Below are 20,411 nucleotides of genomic sequence, written 5' to 3' on the forward strand. Positions count from 1 at the left end.
GCAACAGTCTGGTCAATTAAATATTCACTCAATCTGTTCCAATACTTTTGCTCACTTGGAAAGTGGGCAGTTTCAAACAAAAGTTGCACTGTTCCGTGGAATAAAAGATGTATTTCTGAACTTTTGTCTCATACTCATCTTTGATCTGAAACCCGAATTCCTTCCGTATTCAACATAAACAAAGGAATTGACCTTGCGGTTCCAATACTTTTGGAGGGGACTGTAGCTATAGACACAGGATTGCAAATTTGAGCCAACTCAATTTTGAAATGTGTAATATGAATTGTGCCACATATATCTAATATTATGGGTAGTGAGATTTCATAAACATCAAAACCACAATCTTTATCTATCGTTATTTCCTATCATTACAAGCAGGTAGAGAAAGTCGCCGATTGATTGGCTGCCGACTCGGAGTGGGCGTGGCTTGAAGAGAGCGGCTGCTTTTTTTGCAGGGGAGTCTCCAGTCTGTGCAAAAGTGCCGCTGAGCAGCAGCAGGAGAGAAGGAGGAGGCGTAGGAGGAGGATGAGGAGAAGAGGACAGCATCACAAAGTTTGAGGCTGCCGTTGAGGAACCTCGCGTGGCATCAGGTTCGTGCAACATTTGTGTTCTCTTTCAAAAGCTTCCTTCGAATAATGCTAAACAGTTGGAAAACCCCCAGATTGACATAAACGTGACTGCAGTCTTATCAGGCTGATTGATGACGTTTAAAGAAAAGTTGCATTCTCTATCAATTCAGTGTTTTCTCCAATGACGCACTAAAGTGTTGCGCAACAGGGTTAGTGGTATTAAAGTAATGTAGATAACTTACAATATTGGCTCATTTAGATTGGTACATAGGCTACCAACCTAACAGTTTACAAGTTTAGCCTTACTTGAATTTATTTGCAGCCCTGTTGCCACATCATGCACCAGCATGCCATGAAATTGCTTGTGTGGAATTCTCATTTCGCCGTGAGCAAGCCACCTTGAGGTTATTGAATTACCACACCAGATAGACTTTATTATTTCGCAGGAAGATGGCTCATTAGGTTTGTACATGTGCCTCATTTGTCAACCATTTGCATCAATCTTCAATTCAAAACTGTCACTCAGAAAAGTCAATCTCATTTTCTCCTCATGATGTAATAACAGTTTTGAAAATGGATGCCGGGCAGAAGATGCATAAGATGTCGTGTTACATCACAGACATGTTGTGATGGGAAATAAGTGACATGGAAATCTGGACCTAAAGTGAATAATTAGTATGCATTTCCTGCATTTCTCTTACTTTTGTATGACTAGTTAAATGTAATCAAAGTCTCCTATGTGGCCCAGTGTTGGTAACTGCATGTTATGCATTGGTTACACTTTTGAGGAAAGCTCACTAAATGACGATTACAAAACTGAGTGCGCACGCTCATCCATCTATGTTAAGCGCACTTGCTCAATTTTTGACAGTCAGACAGGTATTTATTTAAAAAATATATTTATTATGTAGTTCTGTACTGAAGCGACTGAGGTATGTGTGCATTTATTTCCTTTTCACATATGCGGTCTGTTCTGAAAGTCACTTTGCACTTTTATTACTATTGACAGACATGTTTCAATATACTGGAGAATGACTACAGTATGTACCGCCTATAATCTATATTGAAACATGCCTTTGCTTTAGCGTCTGTATTTTTACAGATGTTTAAGGAAAATTAAAAGTGACTTTGCAAACACCCTGTAAATGTGATCAGTTATTTATGATTCTGAAAAGTACACGAATGAATTGAGTAGAATTAAAATCAGACACTTTAAACAAACTTAAATTTGTTAAAAGAGACTTAACAATTTGCAAAACACAACACTTTTTTTAAAAGTGCGTTTCAAGCTTGTTCTCAATCAGTTTGCCAAATGAGAGACACATCATTCACCCCCAGTTGACATTTACGCTAAAACAAAAAAATAAATAAAACAAGAGAATTGAATACACCAACATGTTCAACTAAACCATATGACTTTTGTTAACGCAAGTACGCTAGCTTAATGCTAACATATAATGGGAAACGTCATTGACAGGGGAACATGATTTAGCATTTAGCGATATAAACACCTGATATTTGAACACACGTGGAGTATCAGCCTCAGTTGGATTTGGGGACCTTCTTTGCCTCTTCTTCTTGCTTTGTCGACCTCAGTGCTGCCCAGGGTTCTTTTAGTTAACGAAAACGAACAAAAAAAAACTAAAACTAACATTCAAAAAACTATTTTGTTAACGAAATAAAATAAAAACGAAAATGCTTTTAAAAAAAGCTGAAACTACATTTTATGTTTACAAAACTAACTAAAACTAAATGTAATTATGGCGACAATGTCCTTTGTTTTAGTCTTTGGTAATTTATTTAATGCATGAACCTTTGGGGATGATTTTAAATGTGATTTTAAGTGTATTTATTTCACAATAAACAAAGAATAAAGATATTTGAAAGTGTCACACAGAAGTCATGTCATTTAGGAGCAGCCAATAGAAAAGCACCTTCATATGACGTCGCTCCGAGGCGACAACGAAATGCAACGCTAGGTAAGAAATTAGTTACTTTTCTCATTTTACCATGGTGATTATTAAATATTGCGCACAAGCAGAGGTGGCAAATCCAGGTCCAAAAAGTAATTTTGGCTTTAACCCCAGGTTCTAGCTCGCTAGCTAGTTCCCTGGCTAGCTCCCATGGTGCTTGTTTACCTGCTAGGGAGCTAGCTAGCTTGCTAGCACCTGGGGTTAAAGCCAAACTTACTTTTTAGCTAGCTAGCATAAATGGCTAAAGCCAAACTGTGGCATGGTTTTTACTTTCTGGACCTGGATTTGCCACCTCTGCGCAATAGTAATACATATAAAAAAAAAATATATATAAAAAAATAAAATAAAATAAACAAAAAATAAACAAAAACTGAGCATTTTTTAAATAACTAAAATTAATCAAAACTAACAGAACCACCCTGAAAACTGATTAAAACTAGCTTAAATAAAAAAACAAAACTTAAAACGAAATAAAAACGAACTAAAATGAAAATTCCAAAACTATAATAACCCTGGTGCTGCCTAGCATGTTGTGACAAAATGTGGTACTACACTGAAGGCAAGTAACTAAATTAAGGACTTGTCTGTGGTGCTTCTCAATTATTTTTTGTTACGCCACACCAGGAATGGAAAATATATATTTTACGCTGCCCCGCCCCTATGAAAATAGTTGGAGTAAATTGAGACAATGAGAGCGCCGCTGCCACCTACTGCAGTGGATGTATAATTACACTTTAGTCTTTAAACGGTTCCTGAGGTTACATGTGTTTCTTTTTGTTCATGTATGGAAAATGACTCCTGGTCCGAGTCTATAGGCAGCCTATATACTGTAGTCAGTGTCTACGTTGCCTCCATGTGCACTCTCATCTTACAATTGGTGATAAATAGACCACAACAGCCGCGGTAATGCTGATCTCCAGGAAGCCCTCGCCAGCGTCCTGCCGTAATGGCCTGTAACTGGAGCAGAGTGGCAGAAGAAAATGAAAACCCTGGTGGGTTTGCCCCACAAAGCCCTCCTGAGGTTTACCAGGACGTCACAAAAAGCACATCAGTGAATCAGCACACACACTGTGCCACGGCCTGTCAGTCTTATTAGCTGCCATATATGCTGTCATTTATTCCTCATCGCCCACCACGGCGCTGTCTTTACGACACTGTCAGGCCTCTCTTAAAAGACACCAAATTGTCTTTCCCTCCTTGTTTTGACAGCCGTAATTTAAATGCTATAATACGCTTTGGTTGGAAAATGACTTTTTCAAGTGGCTATGTGGGGGGAAATGACCTGTATGTCTATATATTTTTTGATATCGCAGTTTATTGCCCCTGAAATAATAGCAATGTCACAGTGTGTGTGATTCAATTTGGCTGTATGTAATGTGGCTCCGTAGCACGCAAGGTCATAAACAACCCATTTGGTGTCATTTAAAGACACCCCCCCCCCCCCCCCCCGCCACATTGCCAGGCACCCACCCTTCATGCTTAGCTCCTAGGGAGTCTATTAACTGGAAATCCTGAGTAAAAAAAAAAAAAAAAAAAAAATTGAGGACATGTGTCAATGAAAAGTGCTGATGGTCTGCAAAGAGAGTGTACAGATAATCTTTCCCTTTTTTTTTTCTTCTTTTTTTTTTGCAGCCCGGATGTGTTTGGCCTCTTCTGGTGCGCGAGGCTTTCCAACCCACCGTCCCCCCATTCTGCGCTCCGCCGTAAGCTCAATAATGTAATCAGCTGCAGAGACGGCCTTCACTTCAGCAAGGTGATGTGGCCGTCCGTGTCTTTATTGTGTCTTTTCTTGTGCCTTTAAGCGCTACTTACCAGTCCAACTGCTGGCTTTCTTTGTAAGGGCGGTCAGCGGGGGTCTTGCTGAGCTTTAGGGTTCGAATTAGCATTTTATCACTCAAGAGCCTTACTGTACTGTCATCATAGGCTGGCCTTACATTGCTAGCATAAGTACCACATTCGCGCCTAGGGTCCAATGTTTCCCAACATTTATCGAGCCAAGTGTTTTTGGTGATTTTGTTTTGATTAGATTCACTTTTGTTTGTCATGTTGTCCCTTTTTCCCTCAAGCAAAAAAAGAAAAGAAAAGTGACCTTCCGTATAACATGACAACACAAATGCAAACAGTAATGACAAAAACAATACTAATTTTAGATTGTTTATAGGTAGTTTTGCAAGCAAACTCAGCGTTATTCTGTCGGTTGCCGAGAAATCGATGACCTGATTTAATGGTCCATTTGCCTCTAATGTACCATATATAAACCATTTTTAACACGCTATGCTTTTACTGTCGTTTTGATTTACTGGAGGTGTTTGTTTTTAATTTACCGCATTAGACAATGACAGGCCCGTAGAACCTTGAACCGTATTGCGTCAATCCGGGCTTGGGGAACCTCACAACGACAATCTTTGCATATTTGCCACAAAGATGATCACGTTGTGAGAATAATCCCATTTTTTCTTTTTTTGTCTTTTTTTGTGTGTGTCCTCTGATTTGGACAACTAGACACAAACAATAAATGACACATGACTCGGTGACGTGAGTTCCCTCTACGAGGCAGGATCTTGCATGGATCTCCAGACCGAGAGCATTTAATGACTTTTGCTGTTGGTTTTGTCACTGGCATCTTTTGACTATAGTCTTACCAACGGTGCACAGACATAGGATTGGTTGAGAGATCCGGAGTGTTGCTAGTTATTTTACAAGTCACTGATGCTTTTTTTTTAAAAGTGCATTTGGACTGATATTCTGCTATTAACCCCTTCAGACCCATAGATGGTCCCCCAGTGGACATGACATATTTGCATGTCTAAATCAATAAAATTAAAAATAAAATTTGGATGACGTCAACACCTCTACTTCATGATTGGATCTTACATAACCAATCTCAATCGCAAGTTGATTTGCATGATGTTCATGTTAAAAATATTGCATATATAAAGCTTATAGGTTGGCAACACGTTAAAACATTATTTATTTCCCTGTAATGATCAAACTTTCAAAATTCAACAGCCATATTCAGATATATAAATGAGTGCCGAAATGTCTATTTTCATTTGAAAATTCATGTTAATTCCTTTTCTGAATAAGACATTTAGAAAAAATGAGTCTGCTTTCAACTTTGTGGGAACATTATGGTGAAGAAGGAGTGTCAAACTCCTTTTAATTCATTGGCTACTTTCACCCAAATTTGATTGTAAGGGGGGGGGGGGGGGGGGGGCGACCAGTATGTCTCTGCTCTAATAAGCTACAAATAATAATAGGTAAAAAAGATTTCCTGTTTTTTGTAAATTTTGAAAATATTCTCATCCATTGTCTTATTGCAGTGTAATGTGCAAATCCTGAATCACAGCCAAATTTCAGAATGTGGTTTAAGTGGTTGTCAGTGCGCCTTCCATTGCACAAAAGTTTGTGTTCCATCTTACGTTACCCCACTTTGCAGAAGAAGATTGTTATAAATGAGTTTGGTGTGAAGAACTTGACGAACCTGACCTCAAACCTATCAAATACTCTTAAGATGAATGCAACAGTGATTTTGTCTCTGGGTAGTAAGATCATTTGCCACGATGTGACTGTAACATTGACCGGATAAATGATTCCACTTCCTGTCCAATCATCTGCATCCTCGTCTGCCACAAAAACCTTCTGGCTTCTTTCCTGCTGACTCTCTGCCCCGCCAGCTTGATTCTTCTTGAGTGTTGTGTTGTGTGGGTAGAGCATGTAATATATATGGCCTTGGTCGTGGGCCGGAATGACGGCTTGGCACCGTCTCCGTTCTGTCCCGGGGGATTTGACAGACTGGCTGCCTTGATGGAAGGGAAGTGCTGTTTTCAGACTTTTAAGAGTGCTGACATTTCCATATTGCACCGCTTCTCATCTTCCTTGAGTCTTAGTTTTCTTTTGCACTCCTCCCTTGCTTGTTCTCTCCATTCGACCTCCAGATGTATCTGATTGATGCCGCGCGACCTCCCGAGCTCCCCAGGTAACTGCGGAAGGAAGGAGCGAATCACAGCCATTAGCATTCTCCTTTTAACGCCTTTTCTCCTTCCTCTTATCCGCTTCCATATCCGTCCATTTTGACCTCTCTCCACTTATGCCGTCACTTAATTCAACTTTTATCTGTCAGTACAGTATTGTGTTTTTCCTAATGTTTTCCCTCCAATTACTGAAGAAAATTGTTTCCCAAAAAAGATGCGATAAATATAGTTTTTAAACCGAATGTTTGTGTGCGCACAACAAAGTAAAAAACAACATTATTTTTATTATTAATTTTTTTTACATTAATTGTGTGGTCTGAAAATATACAGAAAAAAATATTTACCGTGCAAACATGACGCCTCTCTCTACCAGTTGTGGACCTCATCGTATGAATATTTCATGTGTCGGATTTGTGAATTAAATATAGGATGTAGGTGGGGGTGATTGGGTTGACGTTTATTAACTCTGACTGGAGGGGGGGGGGGGGGGGGTTCCAGAGGGTGATAAGGGCAATTTTATAAAGGCAAGCAAGTGACAACACTGCAGAGTGTTGGGAGGGACTGATGGAACCGATGGTCAGATATGACGCACATGATTGAGGTGTGCTGCGACTGCTGGTGGACAAGAGCGATAGCGTGGGCGTGTGTACGTGCGCTGAAGATTTCTCAGAAAATGTGTGTGTCTTGAAATCACACTCACATTGCTCCATGAAAAAAAAAAAGGTTTCCATTGTTTTGATTGTCTCTATTAGAAATGTATTGTGCAAAGTATAATTACATCATGCAAAACTACTGCAATAAACATATTGTTAAACTTAACAGTTGCAATTTCGGGAGAAGTTGTTTGTGAAGGTTGAATGAAAAAAAAAACATTACAGCATGTGTGTGTATGATGTGAATTGGAATGACTTAGTTGGTGAGCTGAATAGGTTGAAAAAATTTGAATGATTTGAATCGGTCAATATATGTGGAAACCGCAGGTTAAATATGTAAATACTAGTGAAAATGTTGAATTTTTGTCAATGGGAATATTTTGGCATATTGAAAATGGTTCCCAATAGGATTTTACACTGGCTCCCAGTCAGCTGTAGAATAGATTTCAAAAATTCTGCTACTGGTCGAGAAATCACTGAATGGTTTGTGTCCTGAATATATTCAAGAAATGCTGATTCAATACAAACCTTTGAGATCTACAGACTTGGGCCAACTAGTGGAACCCAGAGTTTGAAGTAAACATGGTAAAGCTGCATTTAGCTGCTATGCTGCACACAAATGGAATAAGCTGCCAACAGAAGTGAAGTCAGAGAGAGCAATGATGATGACATGTCAAATTGGTAAAATTACCGAATGAACAATACTGAGCTCTCAAAGAAAAAAAGAAAAAAAAGAAGAAAAAAAAGAAGTGAAGTCAGCCCGAGTGTAAATGCTTTCAAATAAAGGTTGAAAACTTTGCTTTTTTCACAAACCTTTGATTAAGGTATTTTCAACAGTTTTAAATTGTATTATTATTATTATTACCATCATTATTATTATTATTATTAGTAATTATTTTAAACATCCTTACGCTAAATGTTTTTAAAGTTTGCTAAAGTTTTACCATTATGTTCTTTTAGTAAATTTTGTAACCTACTTTTGTTTTCTCTTTTTTGCTCTGTTAACTACTGTGTTTGTCGGCGCTTATAGGTGTGGTTTTTCCTTGTTTAAAGCACATTGAGTTGCCTTGTGTATGAAATGTGCTATACAAATAAACTTGCCTTGCCTTTAAGTGGCTGAATGATTGAAATTTTTGTTTCGTTGAATGTCTAATTGCGAATTAATTGGGATATCTGAAAATTACAAATGTTGAATTTTTGGCTTGTGCAAACTTTTTGCAAGTTAAAAATTGGTCCCATCGTGAATTGAATTAGCTAAATTATTTACATTTCAAATGATGTAAAACTCTTGTTGAACATCTCATTGAGAATGAATGCAAAAATATTTTGTGTGTGTGGTGAAAATGTCAAATTTTTGGGATGTGCGAAATGTTTGCATGTTGAAAATTGTTCTTAAGGTGAATTGAATGAGCTGAATGATTAAAATTTCAAATGAGAATGATGTAAACATGTAATGTTAAATGCACCATTGGGAATAAACGATTAACAACTTTTGGGGAAAATCGGGCCTCGTGTGGAATAAATGACGAATTTTGCAACAACAACAAAAGTGAATATTTGAAATGAGAAAAATACTGGCCCCCATGGTGGGAATCTTCAGAATGTGTTGAAATTGGAACGATACAAATCGGATAAAGTATGTGGAAGGAGATGCATTTCAAAAAAGTGGGAGGAATAAAAAAAAAAATAGGAATAACATAATGTGTTCAGCCTTCACAACCTCTCTCTCCAAATTATTACTATGTTTCTAAAAGGCATGATATCTAATACAGTTCAGGTGGTGCAGGTGTATCTAATGTGGCTTATCCCATGATTATTGACCGGTGACCAGCTCAAACCGTATCTAAAGAGCTCAGATTTAAGCTGACACACACTGGTGCTCCACGCTGTCAGGGACAGTGACACAAACAACCAGAGGAGATGACACAACGGGCCTTAGGCGACGTCTGGAAATCTGATCCCGCTTGACGTCTTTGGAGAAAGTCGCGCACACACGATACGTATACACACACCGGGCACTGACTTCTCCACCCAGCTGCTGTATTTAAATCGGCCTTATTTATTAAGTACAGTGCGTCAGAAATGTACAAAACGGAATCTCGAGAACTGTGAATGCTAAAGTGGAAGCAACCTTGAAAAGCCTTAAAATTGCTGATAGAGGAAATAGACTTCATGTTCTTTTGAGCGGTGGCTAAAATGATAGATGGTAGGGCACGTTCCCAGATGGAATTGCTTGCTGTTGTTGAGAATCACAAAGAGCTTGTCCGTTTCCCCTTGCTCCTTCATCTGTGTACACTTCCATTTGTCTTGCCCTCAATATCCCTCGCTCATTTGTCTGCTTTGCCACAATGTCAAGTTTCTCTGTGAGCTGATTGGAATGCTTTCCGACAGCAGTGGAACACTTTTTTCTCTTTTCCAGTCGCTATTTATCACCCTAATGAGGGCAAAGTGTTGGGGGAGTACATATGTTTTTGGCATAACCCCATATAAGGCGTGCATCGATATAGAGTGGAACCCATAAGCGCAAACACAATTGGTTGTGTTGTGCGATGTTGGTTGGCTTCTAATTTGTTCAGCTTTCACATTTTTCACATTGGAAATAGTTTTGCTTACTGCTGTGAACGAAAAGCAAGTTAATCCTTTGTTTTTAGTCCCTCCAAATAAGCTGTTATCTTGTATAACATCACGCACGAGGTTTGGGGCTACCTCAGATATTTCCTAAAAATCGTGGATCAATTCAGAATGATATGACCTCAGAAAAAAGGTAACTTTCCCGCAAAATGTAAAAAAAATAAATCACTTTTTCATTGTTACCATTATCTTTCTTCACCGATTGGCCAGAAATATATATATACTGCTTGATTAGGTTTTGGTTACTTTCCCAAATGGATTTACTCCGAGTCAGCTAAGAAAATTAAGGATATCGACAAAAACATTATTAGATAAAAACAAACAAAATTATTTTAAATAAATAAATGATTACGTGATTTTTTTTTTCCAGCGCAAGGGGCTGTTGTGCATAAAAATGACCATTCAAGGACGGCATAAAACTGCTGAACAACAAGCTAACATTAAATGAAATCAGATTTTTTGCCGAGAAAAATCAATCTACTCAAACTTTTAATATTATTGAGGTTCTATGTTGGCCCTGCATGTCATTCCAAATATGAATATATATATACACACACACTCGCACACACACACACAGTATATGCTTTTTTTACGTTATTTTTTTTACATTATAGCTATTTAGTGGTGGATGGTGATATTACAACTATGCAGTTGAACATCACTATTCACAGAGGAAAAATGAGAATCCGCATTGGAATTTAAATAAATAAATAAATGATTGCATACCCAAAGAATTATTCAAAAAACACTGAATAGCATTGAAAATATATTTTTGCACAGTTACCCCCCCCCCACCCCACTCAATAAATCAGAAAAAAAAGAAAATAAATCATAAATAAATCAATAAATTAATTAATCAAGGAGCCACTTAGAGAGTCACTCATCTAAATATGAGCAACAGAATGTCTGTCTCAGGCCTTTAGTGCATTTTTGGTGTCCAGTGACTTTTTGGGTTTGTCAGGGGCAATATAGATGCCATGAAAACTTCAACTGCAAGAAAACCAACGTGAAATGAGGATGTTTTGAAGTTTGCTGCTGCTAACTCTAGCATTGCGGTCTGAGGAGCACACCTAGCTTTCATGTTTTGCTTGTAACTCAAGACAAAACATTGGCTACTTTGTATCTTGACAAACTTGCACGTCAAGGCACCTCTAACCAGCAATGATACATATTGTGACACAAAAGGAGCAATTCTTGAATTTGCAATTGCTTGAATGAGTGGCACGTGAAGGGTTAATCCAAAGTGCGCTGCTTTTCCTGAGGTAACATTTCGTTTTAAAAGGTCAGCAGTCTTCAGTGCTCCTCATTTGCATGCACAATGGCTGAAAGAACATTTCGCTCGCCCTCCGCGTGTCTGTTTGTCTTTCTGCGGGCATCTCGCACACAAATGCCCTCCTTCTGCTGCTTGTCCAAGCGCGACCTACGGCTGCGAGGAGAGAGAGACAATAGAGTATTTAATTGTCAAACTTTATCATCCTTATTGTAGCTTGCGCCTGTCTGCCGGCGAATTACGACGCGTGAGGAGACGTCTGGTGGCGAGCTAAGAGTGCAAAGAGAAATGACTCCACAGACACTTTGTCTCGCTCGTTGGCTAAAAATACCTCCAAGACTTCTTCAGTCTGAATACTTGAAGGTTCATTTATAGACTTTGGACCCCCCCCCCCCCCCCCCCCCCCCCCCCCCTCCACACACACACACACTATTTTTGCATCTTTTGTGCTCAAGGTGACCTACTTGCCAACATGTTCATTAGCAGCACTCTACAGGTGGCAAATCCCTTAGGTGATGAATGAACTCATGGACTCATGAATAGTCACATCAAGTCAACATCAATGACACATTTCACTTCACTTAGGATACAGTTGTGACTGCAGTATGGACAGTGGCAGTGTGTTTAATATTTAATACGATTTAATTAGATTCGGTTGGCGAGTACTATATGTTTAGAGCTGCTGGTCAGTGTGTTTGTGTTGTTACGCCCCCTTCAAAAATGTGCAAGTCTTTGAAAATTGTTGTATATACGTCGCCTTTTGTGTTGCCATGTGCATATTTTATTTCCAGGTCCATACTGTGCTCCGTAAGGAAAGTATCAAATATTTGGCTTTTTGCTTTTTTTATTAATATTAATATCAAATGTAAATCATATGAAAAAAATCACTAAGTGAGCTGAAATTGCACCCAATTGTGCAAAACATGTTGAAGATTAAAATGTCACCGTCCAAAATGATTATTGTCATTATTATATGACGGAAACAAAAAAATTTATGGTACACATGAGTAAAAATGTCCAAATTTGGGCCCATTGACTCCCATTTTAAATAATATTTTTTCATGCTTTTTGATGCAATGTACACCTGATTGTATATGTATTATACTGCATTTCCCGCAATTACCCAATTGATCTCTTCGCTGGGGCATCAACTAAACATAGAAAAAATATTTTTGACTTTAGAGTCATAACAGCCATAATACACCAGATAGCGCTAGAGAGCTAATTCTCTTTGTGGGTTTTTTTTCCGGCTGACTTATGTGCTTTCTATGTCCCCATTCTTATACCAAAACAAGAAAGCATGGTTGGGATAGAGAACTCAGGCCTGTGAGCGTGTGTGGACGCAATAATAGTGACGTGCACACGCGTATGGGTGTGTGATGAGTTTATGTGAATATTTCAATTTGAATATGTTTTTTATATCCTGTATATACAGATGATAGTTGGTTGTGGTCTTAGGACACTATTGCTTTTATTGTCCATAGAGGACATCAAAAATAAATAAATAAATAAATATGTATGGATAGGTCTGATGCCACAGAACTTTTTGAGTGGTTGCAAGTTTAAAAATTTTTTTTCAAAAATGACTTAGATATCACACTTCTTATAGTGAGCCAAATTTTGGCTCATTTTACTTATGTGTCGTAAAAAAAAAAAAAGACGTTACAAGGGTTTTTAAAGGAGTACTGATTGGGCCTTGTTTGTTTTTACATACTTACCAATACATTTAATTCTGATTCCAAGGTCATCCAAACCAACAGGTCACTTCCAAGGTGCCTTTGAAAAGGTACACAACTTTCAACGGCTTGGGCTGCTCACGCATGCAGCTTTTATGGTTTCTCAATGCTTCTACAATTTCATTAATGTCAGAACAATGTCTTTGGTCGGGTTATAAATAACAAATCAAGGTTGGCAGCAAGTGATCCAGTTGGTAGCTCGGTTTTGTTGCACGAGCGTGTGTGTGTGTGTGTGCGCGCCAGATGGGGCCTTGCTTGGAGGGACAGCATGGGAAACAGGGAGACCCAAAAAGCACCAAAACAGCAAACTTCTGGGGGCAGTTGTTGTATGTGAAATGTGACCGGAGGCGCTCGATTTTAATCTTTGTGCATTCATGGCAGTGGTGCCCTTGTCCTCTTTCCTCAGATAAGACCAAATTTTCAGACTTGGAAAAAGCATGGAAGTTTCAAATCACCCAGCATTTTTGTTTCGATTATGCATTCTTTCTCCCCATTGTGGTTTTAGCCTCAACTTCCTGACTTTACTATCATTAGATGAGAATTTCAGCCATTGTTCATGCAGTGGCCATTTCTGATTTTAGCATTGTCATCAATGTATTCAAATGGTATCCAATTAAAAAGGATTGAAACAGGATTTCCTGCCTCATTTCCTGCATTGTAACAGATTTTTTTTCACACACACTTATTGTAGCATTGTGTATTAGTTCTTCTTGCGTGATATTGGATTAATTCCTGTCGTCTAAATGAAAAATCACTCGGATTGAAAGCAACTCAAGCTGTAGTGATGCTGGGCTGTTTTTGTTCACTTGTGTGTGTGTGGGGGTGTATTTGTGTGAGTGTACAGAGGAAAGTATGACTCCTCGTCACCTGAGAGGTAACATTGTCTTCGGGTCTGATTAATTATGTCGACGTTAGCCTGGAAGATATGTGTGTGTGTGGACGTGTGAGTGTGTGCAAGTGCGTAAAGTATGTTCATGTGTAAAAGAAGGTGGCCATTTAAGAGCTTTTTCATGAAGACTGATGAGCATCTAGCGTACTGTGAGAACTAATGTCAAACAAGTCAAGTGGAACGTGTGTGTGTGTGTGTGTGGGTGGGGTGGGGGGCTCGATTTAAAGAAGAGGAAAATAAGCTGAGCTAAGTATGTCCTCCCTACCTGCGATACGTTCGAATGATACATGCACACATGCCATGCTTGTTATTGTATGATTTCATCATTTCCACACAATTAAAAAGTAAAAACGTTTATTTCCTTTCTTCCTGCCTTTTCAGCGGGTGATTCCTACTTCTGTGGGTGTACAAGTGCCTCCAGGCTGTGGTTATTTGACCGGTGTAGGCACAGATTAGAGACCAGACACGCTAACTGCCTTGCTAGTTAGCAACCCAGCTAAACGACGTGCCTATCTGGCAGCCATGTTGGGTGGGCGACTTTCCCATCACAGGCAAGGCAAAGGATATTGCAACAAAGTCCTAACTTGCCCATTTCTCAACCGATATTCATCATATTCAAGTTTACTTTTTAGTCAATACTAAAACATGTGCTATCAATACAAACCATATGGGGGGGATTTTTTTTATGTGTCAATTGTCATTTCCCTTGTTGTTTTTCCCTTGTAGTTATTAGGTCTACTGTTGTGCTGACCACACAGCCACAATATTATCCGATACTTCTCAGATGGAGATGTACCTAATGAAATGACTTCCAGACGAGATGCCAAGTGGCACATTTAGGGATTCAGCACTTGACAAAGTGACAACCTTCTGTTTATACAACATTGCCCATCAGAATAATAGCGTCCTTGAAAGAATTTCCAAGGTTGTCTGACCTATTTTGGGCTTTTTGTTTCTCGGCCACACGCTCAGCTAGCCACAGATAGGAAACATTCTCGTGTGTGCTGCTAATCAATCACCATAGCAACGTGTGTCCTGCCGATCCTCTATTCATCTTCATAAATTCATTGTTCATCATCCACAAAGCCGTGTGGGTGTCACGTGTCTTCAGTGATTTGAAACCCGGTCGTTCACAGGAGATGAGTGATTTTGGATTATTGATGAGGCTCCACTTTGTTGCCCCCCCTGTCACCTTTTGGATGAATGCGGTGCCCATTGAGTGTCCGTGTAAGCGTGCACTGATAAATGAGGGTTGATGTAATCCCATCCCGGAGACCATAATCACTATTCATTACAGCTAATGTGGCCATCATCAGCTTCATTACAAGGTGTGTGTGCACAGATGGCTAACATCACTGTCACTTATTACTTTTTAAGGGTACTAATGATAGCAATATGGTGGAAGGATGACATGAACAAGGTGTGACTTAATGTCATCCATATGCTGTTCATTATAAGCAATTGAACGTCTGTTAATTTGGGGATGTCATAACGTATCATCATTGCATGGATGGCAAAGTTGGCCCCGCTCCACCATGCCCATTGAAGCTTCTTGTCGGAACTCTCCAAGCTTATGATCCCCATGAACAGCGGTGGTCCACTGTACTTACGGTTTAATTTGGGTAGACGTAACAGGGTCAAACAGGCAATCGCCCGAGGCGGCAACATTTCGGCGGCTCCCCCAAATGTTAATATATATATATATATATATATATATATATATAAACAAAGTTTATTTGATTAAAACACAATTATTATTGTTTTAGTCCTTATTCACCCGCTTATAAGCACATCCAGATGCTTAATTTATCAATCGTGATTGTTTTGAGTGCTCTACTGCCTTCTCATGACCTACTCCATCTTATTACTGCACAATATTTACTATGCGTTATTGATTTTTTTGGTGTAATTGTGAATATTGCTGCTGTCACAGTCTAATTTCCTCCACAGGATGAATAACGTATTATTATATACTATCTATCCATCTAGCTAGCTATGTATCTAGCTAGCTAGCTAGCTAACTATGTATCAGCTAGCTAGCTTAGGGCACAAATCCAACACTGCATCAGCTAGCTAACTAGCTAGCTAGCTATTTAGCCTTGACTTGTCTGTCAGTCTGTCTGTCTGTCTGTCTATCTATCTATCTATCTCTGTCTATCTATCTATCTATCTATCTATCTATCTATCTATCTATCTATCTATCTATCTATCTATCTATCTATCTATCTATCTATCTATCTATCTATCTATCTATCTATCTATCTATCTTATCACATCATGTGTAGACTTGATTCGGGAAGAACAAAACAAACGTTATGGCGCAGCGATGAAAATCAAGTGGGGTTATCTCAGTGGAAGGGAAAAGAGAAGACGTTGAGAGGAAAACAAACATAAGAGTCGCAAGAGTGGGCAACGGTTCTCAGAGTCGGAAAAAAAGCAGTAAAGATGAAGAGTGACACTTTTCATCATAAGGATGAGAGCACTAAAGCAGTTGAAATGCTAAACAATGTCAACTTTTGATTAATGTTCTTCCCCAAAGAGGATTTTAAGGATTTTACCGAGCTCAAGAAAAAGGATAATTTTCTTAATGTTGTGTCTGCACAACACACATTGGATGGAGTGACGTTCTCAAAAATATCCACTGGAAACTGACAACTGGGAAAACCATTGAAGCATCCCTTCTGTTTGTCGTGACGAGTTTTCTAACTAGAGTTTCTCCAACTTTTGTTTCAGGTGTCAAGCTGCTGTAACTCATCGACTGCTGACGTCATGTCTGCCGAGGACGTCACCTTGAGCAGATACTAAGACTCAAGTATTTGGACTTGTCTTTTATGAATGAAGTTCACACATTGGACAGACTCACACTTGCTATTTTCTACCCTTTGCTCTCTCTTGCTTCACCATTAGTGTTTGTTTTTTTCCCGAGAGAAATGGTGAGAAGAACTTCTCCGGACACTTGACGCCTCTGACCCACTTATCACTCGTTCTCTTGTTAGGCAGTGGGAGGACTTTTTGCAATGTACTGTTTGCTATTTTTGAATTGATTTGTCCACTGAGCAAGACGGTAGAAAACCTTATCAGTATTGGTGACCTGCCGTCCATACACTGCTACTGTTTCTTAATTAGCACCGTATCAGTTCCCAGAACATTGACCTTGGCTTGCTGTGACTTCCTGTCTTCTCTGATTATTAGCCTAAAAATATTGCCGTCTAAGGGCGGTCACCTCATAAATAGTCTGTGTGCCTCGTCAAATCAGATTAGGAACACATTGTGACTTGGACTCGCCTGCATTAGCCTGAAATAGCTCAAGTCAAAACTTCCGCAATCCGTCGCTCATGAGCACCTTCCCTTCCTTCTCCTCACCTCCCCCCAATACACCAACCATCCAGTCGGTGTGCAAACCCTGCCTCCGGGCCCCGTGGAGGATGAGCGATGGGCCCACCCTGGACTACGAGTTGCTGCTGTCCCCGACCGGCTCTTCCCTGCCCGGCGGCGCCGGTGGCGGCGGCAGCAGCGGCCCCCCGCTGGCTTTGGTCGGCGCGGACAACGAGCAGCGCACGGCTCTGGCCTTCGTGGGACTCCTCATGCTCTTCCTGGTCTTCCTGCTGGTCAGGTGCTTCAGGATCCTGCTGGACCCCTACAGTCGCATGCCCGCATCATCCTGGACTGACCACAAGGAGGGGCTGGAAAGGGGTCAGTTTGATTACGCGTTGGTGTAGGAGGGGTTTGAAATGAAAATGTGGACAATGGATCACATTGTGAAGACACTCAAGGAGTTTTTTTTGTACAGTGCAAACAGTCCTGGTTTTGGATGACGTGTGTTAGTGTAAATATGAGGCGTTCCATAACTGCACTCATACAAACCAGCAGGACCACAAAAAGCCAAAATGATGAAGCTGCCTTAATCTGACCTGTTGTACGAGCTTGACAGCACACAGCACAGCGTCACGTGAGCTGCATAGAAATACGTGAATCAAGTTTCTTCATCTTCACACACATTGATTTGAGGCAGGGTTTTTCAACAGACAGTGAGAGAATATAAAACAGCTCAAATGGAACAATAGTCTTGAAGAATTTCTATTAAAAACGTGGGAAAACGCGTAGGATGTCATGGTGCGGTCCGACAACAAAACTAGCGTGTGATACTGGGTGACGTTTTCAAAAAAATCATATGAAATAATACCAAGTAGATTCAATTGCTGAAATTGCTGACTTCATAAAACATTAGGGCTCGGTATCGATTCTAATGAAAAACATTTTTTCAATTTGATTTACTTCAATTCAATCCAATATCGATTATTGACAGAAAATGTACTTATGACGACGTATTAGGGCCACATAATAAAAAAATTTTTTTAGAGGGCGGTGGCAATATACCGAGAAAAAAACTCGCAAATTTGCGAGTTTATAAAGTGGCAAATTCGCGACGTTATAAAATGGCAGATTTGCAAGAAAAAAACTTACGAGAAATACACGTAGCGTAGCTATAGTCTAATCATTTGAGGATTCGTTGGTGGTTAATGGAACACGGTTTATAAAATGAAAAGGCGGGATGGAGACGGATTCATTCTTAATTAAAATTGTACTCATCGTACACGGCAGCTAGGGTGGCAACACTTCCTGATCCCCTATCAGCTGACTAAACACTAACCAATCAGATGCTAGCATACTTTAGGTAAATGCAAGTGAATGACGGAGAGCAGCAGATTCGACACATCAACTTAGATACTTGTACAATAAAAATACCAAAATGTATGAACACGTGAATAATAATTCTGGAAACATAAATGTACAAAAGTAAATATACTTTTTAATAAATTAACTCAAATGCTTGATCCTCGGGGTGTGGACCTTCGCAAAGCAGGCGTCTTGCGAATGCTTAACATCATATGGTTAAAGCCATTACTATCTCTTTATTTGAAAACCCGACCAAAAAGTACGCTATGTGTTTCTCATAAGTTTCAGATTTTTTCTCTCGCAAATCTGCCACTTTATAGTCGCAAATTTGATACTTTATAAACTCGAAAATTTGATACTCAATAAAGTTTTTTCTCTTGCAACTTTATAAAGTCGCAAATTAGTGATTTTTTTTGTTTTTTGAAAAATATATATATATTTATACGTGGCCCTAATACGCCGTCGTAGTAACTGGTCAAATGATTTAGTTAGTGAAAGTAACATGTATTATAATCGCTTACGTGTTAGACAAACATTGACATCAGCAATGATGAGATGAACATCTAATTCAATAATTGTAAATATAAATAAAAAATATTCTGAATTGTCTCAAAGTGCACAATAAGTCAGGTCTTTCATAGATTTAAGAAAATACTTTGAAATACATGTAAACAGCAAATTTCAAGAAAACAGTAAGATCCCCCCCCCCCAAAAAATCATCCTTTAATATTTTATTTTCTAAAGAATTTATGGGGAAAACAGATATATAGAATAATCGATTCATGGTTTATGAATCGATATAGGAAAATAGACTCGATATCGATTATCCAATTTTTCAAAACCCAGCCCTATAAAACATACTGTATGTTTTTTTTTTGTTTTTTTTAAAGAGCTCAGTATTGTTCATTCGGTAATTTTACCGATTTGACATGTCATCATCGCAGTTTTTTTTTTTTTGTATGTGGGTGAGCATGTGTATGTGCGTGTGTGCGTGTGAGTGTGTGTATATTCATTAGTTCACCAAAAACCTATTAAAAAAATCCCATACCGTTCACCTAAACCGAACACCGCCGTCAGGAGACCCGAGGAAGGACCAAAGAAAGGAAAGGAAAGAAACATACTGAATGTTGTCACCATTGGGTATTTTGATGAAACATTTTAAGATGCCCAAATTACTTTTTAATTAAGTAAATTCAAAGAAGGAACGAATCACCAGCAACACCGAACCGGTTTATACCGGGTTGCTTATAAAAAAAATATATATAAATATATATAAATGTATAAATATATATATGACTTTGAAAGCTGAGGATCTGCCATTTACATTTCGACAGCTGACATCAGAGCGCGCGGCTAACACACAGGCAGGCAAAGCTGGCGGGTTTACACTTAAGCAGAGGGCCCTTTAATGAATCACGGCTGTTCCAAAGCATCCATTAGTTATGTGCTCATCAAGGATTGCACATGCTAAAAACATTTTTTGTGCTGATTGCATTTGCAGACGTTGATCCTTGCGCAGCACTTCAACTTCAGATGCTTTTGAAGCCACGGCAGGTAGTTTGTGTGTCTCTTTCGATTCTTATCAGTGTTGCGTGTTTGTGTCTATAACTTGAGAAGCCATATTGATCCAATATATACATATATAAATATATTCATACACATAATCTCTTATTATTGCAAGTGCAGTTTTTGTTCGTGGTTTCATTTGCCTGACAATTGTGGTGATGAAGCAAAAGCAACCTTTGGGTAAAATATTGCTTTATTTTTCTAATCTTGACTCAAGTTTGTGAGTCTCCTTTTTGCTATCTTCCCGCCCTTCCTGATTATGTCAAAGTGCACTGTCGATTTTGAAAGTAGTGACTCAGCCGTGTCTTTGAGGGAGGCAAAGCTGATTGCTTTTCTTTGTCTTTCTGTTTTGTAATGACATCTTTTTCAAACTCCTTTGCTTTGGTTTTGATACACTGGGTATGTTTAGTTAAAAATAAAAAAATATATATATACATTTCCTCTTCAATTGTCTATGTGCGTTTATTTATAGA

General features: G+C 39.0%; 1 protein-coding gene across 2 annotated transcripts; it reads left to right on the top strand.

The window, feature by feature from the left end:
• Nucleotides 1-477: 477 nt before the first annotated feature.
• On the top strand, nucleotides 478-20,386 carry LOC147165836 (cortexin-1-like). Of its 2 annotated transcripts, XM_086088771.1 has the most exons (4): nucleotides 478-590; nucleotides 4,175-4,295; nucleotides 16,429-16,507; nucleotides 16,603-20,386. In XM_086088771.1, the coding sequence occupies exon 4, from the start codon at nucleotides 17,031-17,033 to the stop codon at nucleotides 17,412-17,414; it is 384 nt and encodes a 127-aa protein (XP_085944897.1). In that variant the 5' UTR covers nucleotides 478-590; nucleotides 4,175-4,295; nucleotides 16,429-16,507; nucleotides 16,603-17,030; the 3' UTR covers nucleotides 17,415-20,386. The 2 variants fall into 2 exon arrangements, with proteins under 2 accessions (XP_085944897.1, XP_085944896.1); XM_086088770.1 differs by having other exon boundaries at nucleotides 16,429-20,386.
• Nucleotides 20,387-20,411: the final 25 nt, after the last annotated feature.

This window comes from Leptonotus elevatus, chromosome 11 (assembly GCF_054856555.1).
Source record: "Leptonotus elevatus isolate MCC_2025b chromosome 11, RoL_Lele_1.0, whole genome shotgun sequence".
In the NCBI taxonomy this organism is placed as follows: Eukaryota; Metazoa; Chordata; class Actinopteri; order Syngnathiformes; family Syngnathidae; genus Leptonotus; species Leptonotus elevatus.